General features: G+C 42.6%; 1 protein-coding gene across 9 annotated transcripts in view; it reads left to right on the top strand.

Moving 5' to 3' along the window:
• Positions 1-15,905, top strand: part of dip2c (disco interacting protein 2 homolog C) — a 248,391-nt gene that overhangs the window by 214,082 nt on the left and 18,404 nt on the right. For all 9 annotated transcript variants that reach the window (XM_012964918.3, XM_031903460.1, XM_031903459.1 and 6 more), the window contains 7 exon segments: positions 453-576; positions 839-960; positions 6,399-6,510; positions 6,706-6,815; positions 9,338-9,468; positions 10,596-10,764; positions 12,244-12,414. In XM_012964918.3, the coding sequence (XP_012820372.1) occupies positions 453-576; positions 839-960; positions 6,399-6,510; positions 6,706-6,815; positions 9,338-9,468; positions 10,596-10,764; positions 12,244-12,414 (939 nt within the window).

The following is a 15,905-nucleotide window of genomic DNA, read 5'->3' as shown; positions in this document are numbered from 1 at the left end:
GTTGTGTGATACAATGGCAAATACTGGTTTCTGCAACTATATGTTCCCTTTAATAAGTCCAGAAAGACTGGGAAAGAGTGGGGTTTGGCCTTCAATGCTGGGATGCTAAATTGAAAATTTGAGCTTTAAGTCATAATTTGTTTTTCAAATATCAGTATCTTTATATTATGTATATAGTACATGGTGGGGCAAATATAGGCTGTGGCTGCCATAGGAGTACTGTATAAAAACAGTTGATGTTCTCTAACTTGCTGGGTCAGATGAGACTTTAGGAAATGCCAAGTTCCTCTGTAATATAGGAGTGATGGTTTGATATCTTCAACAGAACCTTCTCTTGGTAATATTAAATGATGAAATCACAACATTCCTTCAATTTATTAACATATGAATCTATCAACCAACCATATTCTAGGTGCTAAACCTAACTAAGGTGGATCCTTTTATATTTACAGGGAACAATAGCCAGCTCTCTAACATGTAGCCAGCTGCATAAGCGAGCAGAGAAGATTGCGGTCATGCTTATGGAAAGGGGGCATTTACAGGATGGAGACCACGTGGCTCTGGTTTATCCTCCAGGTAAGCGAGCTATTAGTTAGCATTACTTGGTGACTGGCAACCTGTACTACTGACAAATATGGCTAATAGCACACTAGTCAATATGAGTACAAGTCGAGAGAAGTTGCTGCAGGCAGTATGGGTTTATGTGCCGTAAGTCAGACTGTTTACATCTCCTGCATCGGCAAATCATGATTGGCTATTCCCTCTACCCAGCAGAGGAAACTTGCTGACATGCTCCATCCTCATTGGGCGCTGATTTTCTGATCTGTCTTTCATGCAGGAATAGACCTGATCGCAGCATTTTACGGCTGCCTGTATGCAGGCTGTGTGCCAATAACGGTTCGACCTCCTCATCCGCAAAATATAGCAACCACGTTGCCCACGGTGAAGATGATCGTAGAGGTAAGAGGGAAACAGTCAGCTATTACAAATCTGGGAGCTGGAGGGTTTGTCCATTTCTAGGGAGATTCAACCTTTTATGTTTTTGTAGATTGTAAGCTCTTTTGGGCAAAATATTGGTCCTTACAACTAGAGGACCCCTGCCATTATACTGTGCTTCTCCAACAACTATCATGCTCAACCAATTGACTTACCTAATCTGCTTCTCATGTTTATGACCAGATCGATTGGGCCTCTTAGGGTGAAGACACACTGAGCTACTAGTAGCACCTACTTTTTCAAGGCTACTAAATTCCAGAAAATCCCCTGCCATAGCCAATACTGAGAATTGCCTCTGCTCAAACACAGGTAGAGACAATTATCAGTAAATGATCAGCATTATCTTTTTTAGTAGCCACAAGAAGTAGCTGCTACTAGTAGTTCTGTGTGTCTTCACCCTAAAGGTGGCCATACACCTTCAGATCCACTCGCTTGGCGATGTCACCAAGCAAGTGGATCTTCTCCCGATATCCCCCACCTACGGGTGGGCGATATCGGGAGAATCCAGGCTAATTCGATCGTTTGGCCCTGGGGCCAAACAATCGAATTATAACGACAGGAATAGGCAAAGTCGGTTCGGGGACCACATCAACGAGTCAATGCGGCCCCCGATCCGACTAGATTTTTTAACCTGCCCGATTTATATCTGGACGATTTCAGGCCAGATATCGGTCGGGCAGGCCCGTCGGTAGTGCCCATACACGGGCCGATTAGCTGCCGAATCAGTCTAAGGGACCAATATCAGGAGCTAGAATCGGCCCGTTTATGGGGACCTTTAGTGTCCACAAGAGAACCTGACGCAATTTTCACAACAATTAGATGTAGGTTGTGCTAAATGCAATAGGTGTAATGTGGTGGAAATGAGAAGTGGAGCCGGTCCAACCCTGATGAGATGTTTACAGAACTTTCATTAAAATCCATTATGCACTTTTGAAAGTTCTATTTTTCCATGTTTGTTGCAAATTTGTTCTGCTGCTACGGCACATTGGTTTGAAATGAACAGTACGTGCAAGCAGAAAGAGAACTATTGATATTTAAAGGCCACTGGGCAGACCTCGCCATCCAGACCTTGGGCAATCCTATCAGTTCAGAAGGCTGCCAAGAGGGACGTATTGTTACAGTCAGGCAAGGTTTAGCCCGGTGCTGTGTCAGTACTTTTGGGAATGGATGGCATTACATTGAAGAGAAAGCTCTTTGCTGGGAAAGCAGTAATTCTTATTTACAAGCGTCTCATTGGCCAGTGCATTAAATAATTAATAACTGAACAAACAGTTTGTATGTATTATTAAGTAGGAAACATGTGTGCGCTAACAAGAGTATTGCTGTTAACATACAATGAGAGAACTATTCAGATATCTTTGTCCCCTACACAATAGGGGACACACAATTGCACAATATCAGACATAATAATCTGTAATTAAAATTACTTTGGCCTTTTGTAGGGATTTTCAACACAAGTCAACATGCTATGCAGAACAAGCCGAATTAGAGAGGACCGCCTTAAGTTGAGCTTTCCAAGTCACATGAGGAAAAGGGGCACCTCCAATAAATGCAGATGCTGGGATGCACTAATTGCTAATTACTTGCTGAAATGCAGACAGTGCTGAATCTTAAATAAGAGGCCATATTTATTACAGTGCATAAACCAACATCACTGGTGGTGTTGCCCATAGCAACCAATCAGCAATTAGAATTGAACGGTCACCTACAAGCTTGAAAACAAAAGTAAAGGTCTGATTGGTTGCTATGGGCAACATCACCGGTGATGTTGGCTTACACACTATAATAAGTATGCCCCTAAGTGAACTACATACATCTCAACAGTATTGGCTATGAGTCCGAATTAGCAATCCAACTGGCTGGGGATTTGCCAGATGGCTGTTGGGTAGGAGTTTTAATAACTTCATTAAGGACTGAATCCATGGTTGTAATAATCTTATCATGCACCCAGGGACCTATCAATCAGTTAAGGTGGTGGGCCACACTGGGCAAAGAACTTATTTGGTGACTTTGCCAAATGAGTGGATCTATGTGTGTAGGAGGTAACTGACTAGAATCACTGGAGGAACCTAACAACAACTTGCCCCCCCCCCAGTGGTTCTAACGTATCTTCTGACACCAAAGAGCGAGACAAAGCACTAACTACAGCTCATCCCCATAGGATTAAGTGTGCAGAATAAATCTCAAGCTTTTAAGAAAACATCAATATCAGTTTAGCCCCTAATTGATGCTTAATTTTAAATCAGGCACAGCTGATATTAATTAGCTCGCCCCTTCCACAAATAATAATGTCTCTGCCCTTTGTGTTACATAAGGATAGTCTGTGCATTTCATGTCTGAAGTCTACATCTGTTTCTAGAAAGATGTTATTAATTAGTTGGTAATTAGTATTAAGTTTGTGTTGTTATGCTCTTTTCATACTGTAAAGCCTTATTGCAACATCAAGCAGCTTGTTGTAATAACAGTAAATATTATAATGTTGTACGGCCCCACTGGCGGCTTGTGACTGATCTAATCCCTATAGATGTCAGCCCGTTGGGGTTTCAGCTATTGCAAACATCACCCCCAGGATCTTCAGAGTTTTCTTTTTATACACTGATTTCCTTGGCTACGTCCATTTATGACTCACGTTGGCTCTTGTGTAGTTTGTTTAAAGGACCTGTAGCTCTGTGTATCATATTCTTATTTATAGGCCAAGCCAATACCCCCTAGTGGTAACACTGAAACTCAAATGACATGGGGAATAAGGCTATGCCAGTCCATATGGCAGTGTTTGTAGTGCAGGGACTGATGGCACTCTGGACCTTGAAGTGGAAAATGACTTGAACCTGTTGACTAGACATGGAGTAGGCCAGTGATCCCCAGCCAGTGGCTCGAGGCAACTCCTTGGATGTTGCTCTCAGTGCCCCCAAACCAGGTAGTTATTTTTGAATTCCTGACTTGGGGGCAAGTTTTGGTTGAATAAAAACAAGATTTCCTACCAAATAAAGCCCCCTGTAAGCTGATAGGGTGCATAGAGGCTGCCTAATAACCAATCACAGCCCTCCATGGCACCTCCATGAACTTTTATGGTGCTTGTGTTGCTCTCCAAGTCTTTTTACATTTCACTGTGGCTCATGAGTAAGAAAGGTTGGGGATCCCTGATGTAGGCGATGGCTTTCCATGGACATCCTGTGATCTACAGTGTCAGTTTCAGTAGCAGGATCAGAGACATTGGGATTTTGGGACATTGTTTCTTTCTTTAGAAATCCATCTGATTTGCTGCCTCATCAATCCAGAACACCAATGATCATAGACTTTATAGATAGGTGACTTCCCAGTTTCTTAATAAGCAAGGCAATGAGGCAAATAAGGCATTTGCAGGTGGAAGGCAGGGTGCAAAATGCAAAAAAATAGCCACAAACCACCATCCACCCTCACCCCCGCAACCTGTCCCAGCAGAGGGGGTTGCAGGCCACACCAACTGCCCAATGGAGAACATTAAGGATAAGGCTGGTCTGCACCCTCAGAAGCTGCCACCTTACCACCCTGCTAGCCAGACTGTATGCATGAAGCACCATGGGGCACCCTCTTGCACCCCTTGCAATTTTGTTGTAAATTGCATATTTACAAATACTGTATAATACACCGATCCCAAGTGTGCTACTTGGCCTTACAAGTGCGGGCATCTAGTATGACAGTTTTGCCGCAGTGGACAGGTTGTACAGATCTAGTTCTTTTTTCTTCATGCTCTCATAAACACTCCATTAAGCGTGTAATGGAAGGAATTCTCCAGCCCAAATGGACTTCGGTGCAAATTGTAAAAAGGAAACCATGGTGCGCACATAAATAGGCAATCTGAGGAAATGGGCGGTTTGGGTAAAATAGACAAAACAAATGAGTGATAAAGGTAGTTAACGCCAGGCCTAAGTAGTGCTTTGGTAAATAGGTCCCTACTTATTATGCAGCCTGGCTTAGTAGCTTTGACTGAATGTGCCTAATGTTCCTCTCATTCCTGCACGCTGAATGGGGTTTCTGAAAAAGCCTTTTTGTGTCAAGTCAGCATGGGCTGCAGCTGTGTTTAACCTACATTGTGGCTCAAATGACAGTGTACTGGAATGTTTAAATGCTTGAAAATAGGGCCATGGGGGTCTTTAACACAACATTTTTATTGCTAGAATATTTCTTAATTTTGGAGTTTGCCTGAACAACATTTGTCACCTTCCATGCTCCGATGCTACATGATATTAAAGTTTGGGCTTCAGTTTGACTTATTATTATGTTTTTGTCCTAATTCTGAAGCCCTGAATGAAATCCTGGATTTGGTGCATCCCTAAAAATAGCCTTTATTTGTGTTTTTATTAACTATGGTGTATGATGCACTCCCTTTAGCAGGCACAACCCGTATAGAAATGGCGATTTGGGGGATTTTTGTAGCCTGAGCAATTTTTAGCTTGAAGGCAGGAGATGGCAAAATGCTTACAGTCACTCCCCATTCAGTTTAATAGCAATCACCTTGATTGACAAGTACACTTGCAGGTCAGGTAGTAATGTGGAGCATTTGTAGTGTTGAAATCATCTGGGCAACATGGTTGAATTTGCTCCAAGTGCCATTGCTCTTGGGTTTTCTCTTGAGACAGTTACCATGAATTAGAGACCTGCATGGGTCTGGACAGACCTGTACCCAACCCGGACCTTCTGACCCACAACCCAAACTGCTGACCCACAACCCGCCCTGCACCCACCCCCCTAATATACCCCCTTCCAAGACCCGCAACCCAACCCTACTCACAATGGTTAAACTTACCTTCTGACAGACAAAACCCAAAATGGAGTCATGTGGGCTGGAAATTATAGCACTCCAGAGGCAGATCAACCAGGAAAGAGTAAAAAAAAGCATTACCATGGCGTATGGGAGGGTTGCAATACTTCCGCACTTGAGCCATGTACCTAAGCAGGGTACCCGCGGACCACATGCATGATCATGAAATCAGGGACCCAAAACCTGATTGCTTTGTGGGTATTCTGTAGGTACCCGACCCAATGCAGCACTCTACCATGAATCTATAGCACAGCAGTTCTCAACCTGTGGGTCGGGGATTGAATGACCTTTTCACAGGGGTCGCCTAAGACCATAGGAAAACACATATTTCCAATGGTCTTAGGGATAATTTTATGGCTGGGGGTCACCACAACATGAGGAACTGTATTAAAGGGTCAAGGCAAGGTTGAGAAGGTTGAGAACCACTGCTATAGCAGCACAGATATTCCCTCTGCAGGAAATGTACTGTAGTTACCCTTTACATTCAAATCATTTGATGATACAAGCAATGCCTAAATATAGTAACAGTTATATAAATGTGATAGAAGCACAGGCCGGCACAGCTGATAATTTACTTGCTGTCTTCTCATTTTATACTTAGGTGAGTCGGTCTGCCTGTCTTATGACTACTCAGCTTATATGTAAACTGCTAAGGTCGAGAGAAGCCTCTGCCGCCGTAGACATCAGAACGTGGCCTCCGATTCTGGACACTGGTGAGAAATCAGGCAGGGTGTTCTGTCTGTCTGGCTTCCTTCTGTACAAGAAATACTGGTCTCAGCATCTGCAGTCAGCTTGGTACACAAGTCACATCTGGATTAGTCTGAAAACCACCACCAAAGGGGCCTGTCTGATAAACATATAGATACAGTGTGGCTTATTTAATTACATTTTGGTCTCTGTCTTTTTAGATGATTTGCCAAAGAAAAGACCATCCCAAATCTACAAACCGTCTGACCCAGAAATATTGGCTTACCTTGATTTTAGTGTGTCTACAACTGGAATGCTTGCTGGGGTAAAGGTAGGTGCTACTGTTTGCTACACTAAGGGCTCTGGCACACGAGGAGATTTGTCGCCTGCGTTTTTTCCCCCCGGCGCTTTGGCAACAAGTCGCCACGACAATACCCACAAAGAGATTTCATGCGAGTTTAGCTCCAGGTGATCTGCTACCCATGGTACACTCAACAGTTACCCCTCCCACATGTTTACTCAAGTCGCTCAGAAAAGGGTCTGTGTGCGATTTGAAACAGCAGGCGACTTGAAGTAGCCTCGTATGTTTTGACGCTGGCGATTTCCATTGGTTTTGCATTGGCGACTTGTCGTTCGTCTTGTCGCCAAATCGCTCTTTTAAAAATCTCAAAAAGAGATTAGGGCCAGAGCCCTAAGTACGACATGTATATGTTGGGGATGTTCCACTAGCAGCCATCCCTGGCCAGCCTTGACTTTCCATTTAGTAGTTTCCATCAGTTCTGCAATTCCAGTTTGTTTGAGCTGGGTATTAATCAGTTTCAATTTACGTTTGTGCCGTATATCCTATCCTTAATTCCTATCCCTAAATCCCTAGGATTACTTTTGTTACATTAAGACAAGACTTGTTTGTGCCTGCAGACTCTACTGGCCTGTAACAAAGCCAATTAAAATGAAACATTTGGCATATTAAATTTTAAAAAAAATGTGGACATCTGCCTCTCCAGCATCTGCTTTCAAAACCAAACTCATTATTGTACAGTTGTTCTTCTCTTAAACCTTCTACTCTTCCACTAGATGTTGCAACATTGTTGGTGGAATTTGCTTCTATTTATCCCCAAAAGCATTAGTGAGGTTGGGCACTGATGGTGGAATCAGGCCTGGCTCACAGTTGGGGTTCCAATTTATCTCACAGATGTTCAGTTAGATTGAGGTAAGGCCTAAATCTATTTGGACCTTTTACATGGGAGCATTATTCTGCTTAAAACAGGAAAGGACTTCCCCCAATCATTTCCACAGTACAGAATTGTCAAGAATGTCATATGATACAGTCTTGTTTACACTGGCCCACCGCAATACTGGAAAAAATCCTGGTGGCCCTCGACCCTGTTGGGCCTTACTACCTGCCAGCAAGCCAGCCACCACCGATCCCCTCTCTGCTACTGTGTGTTTTTTAACAGCAAATAAGTAGCACAGCAGAGTGGAAGTGTCTGGGGGCAGAGTGGGAGTGGTGGTGGCTAGGTTGTGGGCCCTTTGGTGGCTGGGTGGTGGGCCCTGGGTACCCAGTCCAACTGGACGCACTGACACCTGTGTTGCCAAATCCAATATTTAGAAAAGGTGTCTGGGTACTTTGCTGATAATCAATTTCATTGATTGCACACAAAGTTATCCCAAATTAATATCTCATTGCGAATAGTATCCCATTTGTTGCCTTTGTGTCAGTAATAAGAAGGAAAGGGCTCATCGCAGCCCAGGTTTCTCCTGGAATAACCACGGCTGCATTTGAAATTCTGCTTCGCATCTATGGGTGATAGCGCTGATCATTGTTTCAAATGTTGCAGAGGGCTATAAACACAAACTGCGTCAGGCAGGTCTCCAAAATAAGATGAAAAAATGCAATTATTATGGACACGTAAGAGGCTTATGTGCAGACGCCAAGTTTTTATCTTCAGCTCATTAGAAATCGACATGATATCTACGCCCAACCTCAATGCATGATTGCCGCCTTGTGCTATTAACTGGTGGCAGCCGTGACTCCCAAACCCCCGTGAATTTCTCATCAGATTAGTCTGCTATTGCCTGTTTCTCGGGGAAAAGAAAATATTGTTTGGCATGATGAAGTAAAAGTCACTTCGCTTTCTTTGGAGATAAGAAATGCCCAACAATGCCCAGCCCTGAAATTATTAGCATTAATCCATGTCATCGATGTAATCATGCACGGAGCGGGGGACAAGGATGGGTTATTTTGCTTACAGTCAGACAGTTTTTTTGCTTTGGCACAGGCACATAAATGCCAGGACTGTTTGGTATCGCTGTTTGATTTATGGCTTATACAGTCATTTATTTACTAATGTCTATGCTGATAGCAGATTAGGTGGTAGGAAGTAGATAGAAAGAAATACTTTTATCTGCTTTTCTCTTCCTCAGACAATAGAGCCAGCTAATAGTTGGTTAGTGTGGGTGCAATAACCAAGTCATGCCGGTATTGTGCCCTAGCATGTTGGTTTTATGACCAGATTGAATATGTTTCTTCCATCCATTCCATTTGTTGATGAATGTTGCATGAACATAGGGGCTGTTTACTCATCTTCATCAGTACTCAACCAGTAAGCGTTAACCTTGGTACTCAACCAACCTGGTGCTATCCAAAATACTCAGGGGAAGCACTTAGTGTGGAAAACAGGGTCATATTACTAAAGCTGTATTTAAAAAACAGTGTAAATGTTGGCCTCATTGTAGACATGATCAATAACAAAGAGCTACAAGTCATTACCCAAGCAATACAGAGTACGTCGGTATCCTTTACATTAAGATATGTTTTTGGAACCTTTCTTAGATCTGTTCTCTCTCTTGCAGATGTCCCATGCAGCCACTAGTGCCTTTTGTCGTTCTATAAAACTTCAGTGTGAGCTGTATCCATCTAGAGAGGTTGCTATATGTTTGGATCCTTACTGTGGCCTGGGTTTTGTCCTTTGGTGCCTCTGCAGGTAAGTCTGGGACTGCTGAAATCGACCACAGCAAAGTAGGCCTCTCCATTACAGTTGTGTTCCTAACATTAGACTGCCAGCAGCCTCATAGTGCCTACCCATGCTGCACCTTGATAGACAATGTAAGGCAGTGGTTGTCTGACTTTTTCTGTTCAAGCCCCTACTGGAGATCTAACCCGTGCTCAGGGCCCTCTTAGCTCATAAACAGGTTACAGATATAGGACAACATTGGTTTATGAGTCAATTTTAGGACAGCAACTATATTATCACCCCAAATTTACCCTAACTGACCTTTAAACTTGGCTATCAGGTGAAATTGCCATTTTCTTTAAATCACCTTCCAAATAAGCTTCATCTCAGCCTCTGTGCCACTTTTCCAGCTACCCCCAATGCCCCACTGTTTGGAAACCACAATGCAATTGTTTTTTAGGTCAATGTGAACTTTTTTTTATACTGTGCACCTACAATTGCAACATTTAAAAGCCCTAAATTGTTAGTGCTTGGTGCATCAAGCTGTTCCTTTAGGTTCCATGTACAGCAGACCAATGCTCTCCCTTAATAATCTGCTGCTCATCTCCTTTAGTTTTGATGAGAAGATGTTGTGGGAGACTCACTTATAGTGGTAGCCTCAGGTACCATATTGGCTTCCACATGTTCAATGGCCACATTAGTATTTGTAATGAATTAATACCTGTTTTCCTTCCAGGCCATACTTAACATCCGGCCATACTTAACATCCAGCCTTGCCATGTTAATATTTAAGTCTACATCTCTAACAGGCAGCATTCGTTTATGTTTTATGCTGGTTGAGGGGTGCAGAATGACTTTAATTTGAGTTATCCATCTAACTAGTTGTCTCCCTCCTGGTTCAGGGTTTATTTTAATATAATTCCATCTTTAACCAGCTCTGCAGCAAATGCGTTAAGAATAGATAACCATAATTATTTATGGGGGGGAAACAGTATCTGTGCCGCTGCTTTGCAGTAATGGCGTTTAGCTGTGTTTATCAGATGGCTAGCAGATATGAAGCCATTTCTAGGGTATACAGAGTGTTGTAGAGTTGGTGAATGTATTAAAGATTGTGGTGGGACAACCGGCAGATGCTAATATATCTCATGTCTTTACAGTGTGTATTCAGGACACCAGTCCATTCTGATTCCTCCCTCAGAGCTGGAGATCAATCCTGCCTTGTGGCTCCTGGCTGTCAGTCAGTACAAAGTGCGAGACACATTCTGTTCCTACTCAGTCATGGAGCTTTGCACCAAGGGACTTGGCTTACAGACTGAATCCCTCAAGGTAACCTGTTTCATCACTTCTAATTACACTGGGTCCCATTCTAAATCATGTCACCCTTCATGCACTTCTAGTTGATAGCTACATTGCTAAATACGTGTAAAACTGCATACGTTGCCATGTTTGTATTTGTTCTGGCTGAGCAGCTTCAATTTTTACCTGGACACAAAAATTCTATGGCATTGGCAGCCTGATCCATAATAGCTGGTGCTGTAGAATTTGCATTGTGTGGCAGACAAGCAGTTAGAGTGGCCATGCTAGAATCATCTTGAAGTCTATCAAAGCAGGAGAAACCCTACTGCTCAATTACCAACACAGCCAAATGGCCGTTCTTGCAGGAATAAACAAAATGTGCAACTTTCCCACTGAATCAGACTACTTTCCTATATCTAACATTTGTTTTGAGGTCAATAGAAAAGTAAGGAATAGGTGGTAATACAGGATAATTGCTGCTTTTAGCAATATCATTTTTTACAGAGGTCATTATTAGGTTTACTCCTTTCAACTTTTATGAAGACATATAGAGTTTGGCCAGGTTAGTTAACCACAGATAACTGTTTAAATGAAACTAATGGTAACCCTTAAACCTAGGTCACACTAGAACAGGGATCCCCAACCTTTTTTACACATGAGCCACAAATATGAAAGAGTTGGTGAGCCACACAAGCATAAAAAAGTTTCTGGGGATGCCAAATCAGTGCTGTGATTGGCTATTCGGTTGCCCCTGTGTGGAGTAGCAGACTACAAGAGGTTCTGCTTGGCAGTACAACTGGTTTTTATGCAACCAAAACTTGTCTCCAAACCAGTAACTCGAGAATGGGCACCTGCTTTGAAGCCACTGGGAGCAACATCCAAGGGTTGGTGAGCAGCATGTTGCTCCTGAGCCACTGGTTGGGGATCACTGCACTAAATGCTGCTTGTAAATGTAAAAGATCTCATTGTTTTCAATGGCAACATAATAGAGAGCCTGAAGCCCACTTTTAGCCAGCTCCAGAAGGCTCTGTTTAGCAGTACACATGGTCTTTATGGCTCCAACACTTGCCTCCAAGCCAGAAATTTAAAAATGAGCAGCTGCTTTGAGGCCATTGGGGTTGGTGAGCAACACGTTGCTCGCAAGCCAATGGTTGGGGATGGCTTAAGACTTCCACCCATTGATGCTTCATATCCAAAAGCAATCAAAGCCTCTCTGTCTCTTTTGACACATGTTCTTGGTTTCAGCACTCAAACTCCAGTAGAGAAGCCTAAGACCTATATCCAAATGCACAAGTCATTTTAGGAAGACTGAGAGTAGATGAAATCTGTCAGTGACTCAGAGCATGTGTTGGTTGCAGCCACTAGAAAAATGTTAGGTTGAAGGACTATCAAATAAACTACAGTTGTGACAAAAGAATTATGACTATTTGGGAAATAGGTTTACTTAGGAGTAGGATAATGATAATTATTACAACATTATATTTTCTGTTTCTCACCCCGTTTTCACAGGCACGGGGGCTGGATCTGTCCAGGGTACGGACCTGCGTTGTGGTAGCTGAGGAACGTCCTAGAATATCCCTAACCCAGTCTTTCTCAAAGTTATTCAAAGACCTGGGTCTCCATCCAAGGGCTGTAAGCACATCGTTTGGCTGCCGAGTTAACTTAGCCATATGTTTGCAGGTAGGTCCTTATCAGATCAACAGAATGATTGGATAGGAAATGAGAGACATCATGCAATTGCTGTATATGGTAATAACAAAACTAGTCTTTTTACCATCCACTACAGCTTATACAGCTTGTTGCAATCTGCTGTACCCACCTCAGCATATTAATCTAAGTTGTGTATTATTGATAGCAGAGTCTTTATTACTATACTTTGTGTGTATGTAGAACAGACCACCAGGAAAACAACTTCATTCCATTTCCATTCGTTACCAGGGCAATAATTTGGGCAACATGGGATTATTGCACCCTGCAGCCCTTCAGATATTTCCTTCTACCTAAACAATACTGCAGGTGGACATTTAATAGGGTTGAGCTGGGCAATACTAAGGCTAACAGATTTGGCTTCTAGATGGCTTTTCTATGAAAATAGACAAAGAACTATCGCTGATCACTCCAGATCATGTTGATAATGAGTCCTTAGTTTCACTTTTCAAGCTTCAGACCAGTTTAATGACCTGCATGGAGGGAGCACCAGGAAATACACGGCACAATGCAGCCCTCTACTTAAAGGACATTTGGGGGTGACAATTCAAAACATATTTTAAAGTGCGGCACCACCATTTTCTTCCATCTCCTTGCATGGACTTGGGCTAGATGCATGTGCAATTGAACAGATACTGGAAATTGAATCATTATGGCATATGCACCCACCTCAAAACCCAGGGAATCCCTGGGACTTGGAGGAGAATGCTTCCCTTACCTGTACCTCTGACTGGTAGAGAAGTGACACACAGAGCTGGGGAAAAGCTGAGTGTTTATGATCACTGGAAGGTGCCTAACTGATTTTTGCCCCCAGTGTCTTAAGGTTTTATTGCTAATGAACAGATACTCAAGGTAGGATTTAAGAACAGGGCTCACCTATACTTTGTACGTTGTGCACTCTACTTCCTATTGGCTTTAATTGTGCATCCATTCTGTGACTGTGCCACAGTGCTGACGGGCAAAGGTTTGTATTCATAAATGAGCCCTTGTATGTTCAGTTCCATCATTATCAAACTATTGTATTTGTATCTAACAATCTCCTTAGGCTTCACATTCACCTGCCCATCTGTGCCCATTCTGATGCTGCCCACGTGAGATTAGTGTCTATTGCTGATTTTATTGTACTGAAGCCTAGCTGATATGCTTTCCCCTCTCCAGCGGATCTTTCCTCCATTCCAGACCAATTCAGCTTTTGAGCTCTATGCATTGCTGCCTATTTGCGCAGGCTTTGCAGTTAGTCCCTTGTAGTCTACCAGACTTTATTCTTGCTCAGTTCGTGGCACTACCTTTCCTGTTTACTCCACTCTTTGCTCTTTTTAGTAAGAAAAGTTTCCTTATTGAGAGTTTTTTTGGGATGGGACTGAAGTAGCTGGGGGGGGGGTAATTGATTTCAACTGAGTGCTCTGCGCCGTGGTCTTTATTTGTTTTTTCTTAGGTGCCACCAGCTGTTATGCTGCAATAGTAGAACCCAGTGACATAATATTTTACAGACTAAAAGCACAAGGCAGTTGGCTGCAACAGAGAAATGATGCGACAGCAATAAAATATATATGTTTTTATTATGACAATACCCCTTTAAGGTCCCAGTTTCTATATAGAGAATATTATATATTATATTATATATATATATTTATTCCTTGATACTATCATATTGCTTCTACAGAAACTTTATTTAAAAAAAAAGTACAGGTAAAGGATCCATAATCTAAATTACAGGAAAGCATATACCCATAGACTCCATATCAGGCTAAATAATTTACATTTAAAAAAATATATATTTATTGTACCTGTACTTGATCCAAACTATGATGTAATTAATCCTTATTGGAGGTAAAACAATCATATTGGGTTTAATATTTAAAGGGGACATATTGTGTGAAAAACAACATTGTTCTAATGAATTGCACTCATCTAAATATAGGAATATAATATATAGGGAATGTGCTTTAAAAATGTTGTGTTTCAGGCTGATTTGTTAAAAATTTCTCCAAAAACCCCACTAGTCCCGCCCATCTGTTCCACTTCCTGCTGCCTCCTTTCCCAGGCTGTGCACTGTACTGTAGGATACGAACCAATCAACAGCTAGGCTGACCTGATAGGGAACTGAAACCTGTCTTTGCCTGTGTGAGTGCAGGGCTGTGATTGGCTCTCCCCCTGCTACTGTGCTTCTGGCAGGGACCATTAGGACACACCCACCCCTCATTTGAAACACAGATAGGGACCTGAGAGGATCTATAGGAAGCTCCAGTAAAGGGGCCATTTTTATAGATAGGATTCATTTTTAGCCTGAAGTAAAACCAGTGTATCCTATATTTATATAACTTATCCTATATGTCTCCTAAATGACTTTTTAGTTGACTTAAGATATTGAAATCCAAGTTACCGGAAAGACCACTTATGTGAAAAACCCCAGGCCACGAGCATTTTGTATAGCAGGTCCCATACCTCTACCAGATATCATAGGGTGCCATCCAATGTAGTTACCAGGGCCCTTCCCCCAAAGGTTCCCCAGGTTAGTAGCTCCCCACTGAACAACTTTGACCTATGCTAACCCTGCCAACACCATCAAGTTCCACCACTTTCTGGTCCATAAGTTGGTTCATCAGGTCTGTGTGGCCAACCTACTGCTACAGGGCCCTTGAGCAGAGTCCCACCTTGATGGTGGCAGCTACAGCGAGTCAGAGCTGATTGATACAGCCTACCTGGGTTGTCAACTATTCAGACGTCTCCAAAGCAGACATGAGGTTCAGCAGAAAGCCTGCCCAAATAGTGAAATACCAGTAATGGAGACACATGAAATATACTCGGAGAGGTTTAACCATGCAGGTTCCACAGCAGCCTAGGAACGATGTGTAGGGCATCAAAGAGCTCGGCCCACTGAATCTCAGGTCTCAACAGCGGCACCAGTTAAAGTTTTGCAATTCTTCCCCAGTTTTTTTTTTCCAGTTCCAAGAAATCCAGCAGAGGAAATCGGAATCTTAAGATTGATATTTAATTAGAATGTAAATGTCAGTGGTGTTCCGCTCACCGATCTGCATTACATTAATATACAATGGGTTCCTTTGCCGGGGTTTGCAGGTAGCACTTTGGAGCCTGCCGGGGTCCCCTTTGGCTCTGAAGTGCTTATTGATCTGTGTGGCACTTACTGAGTGCGCTATTACTTCTTCCCTCCGTCCCCGTGCTTGCACTTGCCTTTCTTCTCTCTCTCCATCCTTCACAATTCTTTAATGTGCCTTTTTTCTCCATTGGGAAATGTATTTGATATTGTCCATGGTACATATTGTATGAAGGCTATTTTACTGGGTCTTGTTCTGTTTTATCATGTACCAATAATATACATGAGTAAATAGCACTAACACTTCCCATCATTTATCATCCCTGTGCTGCCAATCCCTGGGGGCAGAATTCTCCATACATACTCATACAATATGTACTGAAGGTCTCACAAATCATGGGGTATATTA

This window comes from Xenopus tropicalis, chromosome 6 (assembly GCF_000004195.4).
Source record: "Xenopus tropicalis strain Nigerian chromosome 6, UCB_Xtro_10.0, whole genome shotgun sequence".
Taxonomy (NCBI): Eukaryota; Metazoa; Chordata; class Amphibia; order Anura; family Pipidae; genus Xenopus; species Xenopus tropicalis.
Note: the sequence above shows the minus strand (reverse complement) of the source record. Positions and strands in the feature narration are given on the sequence as shown.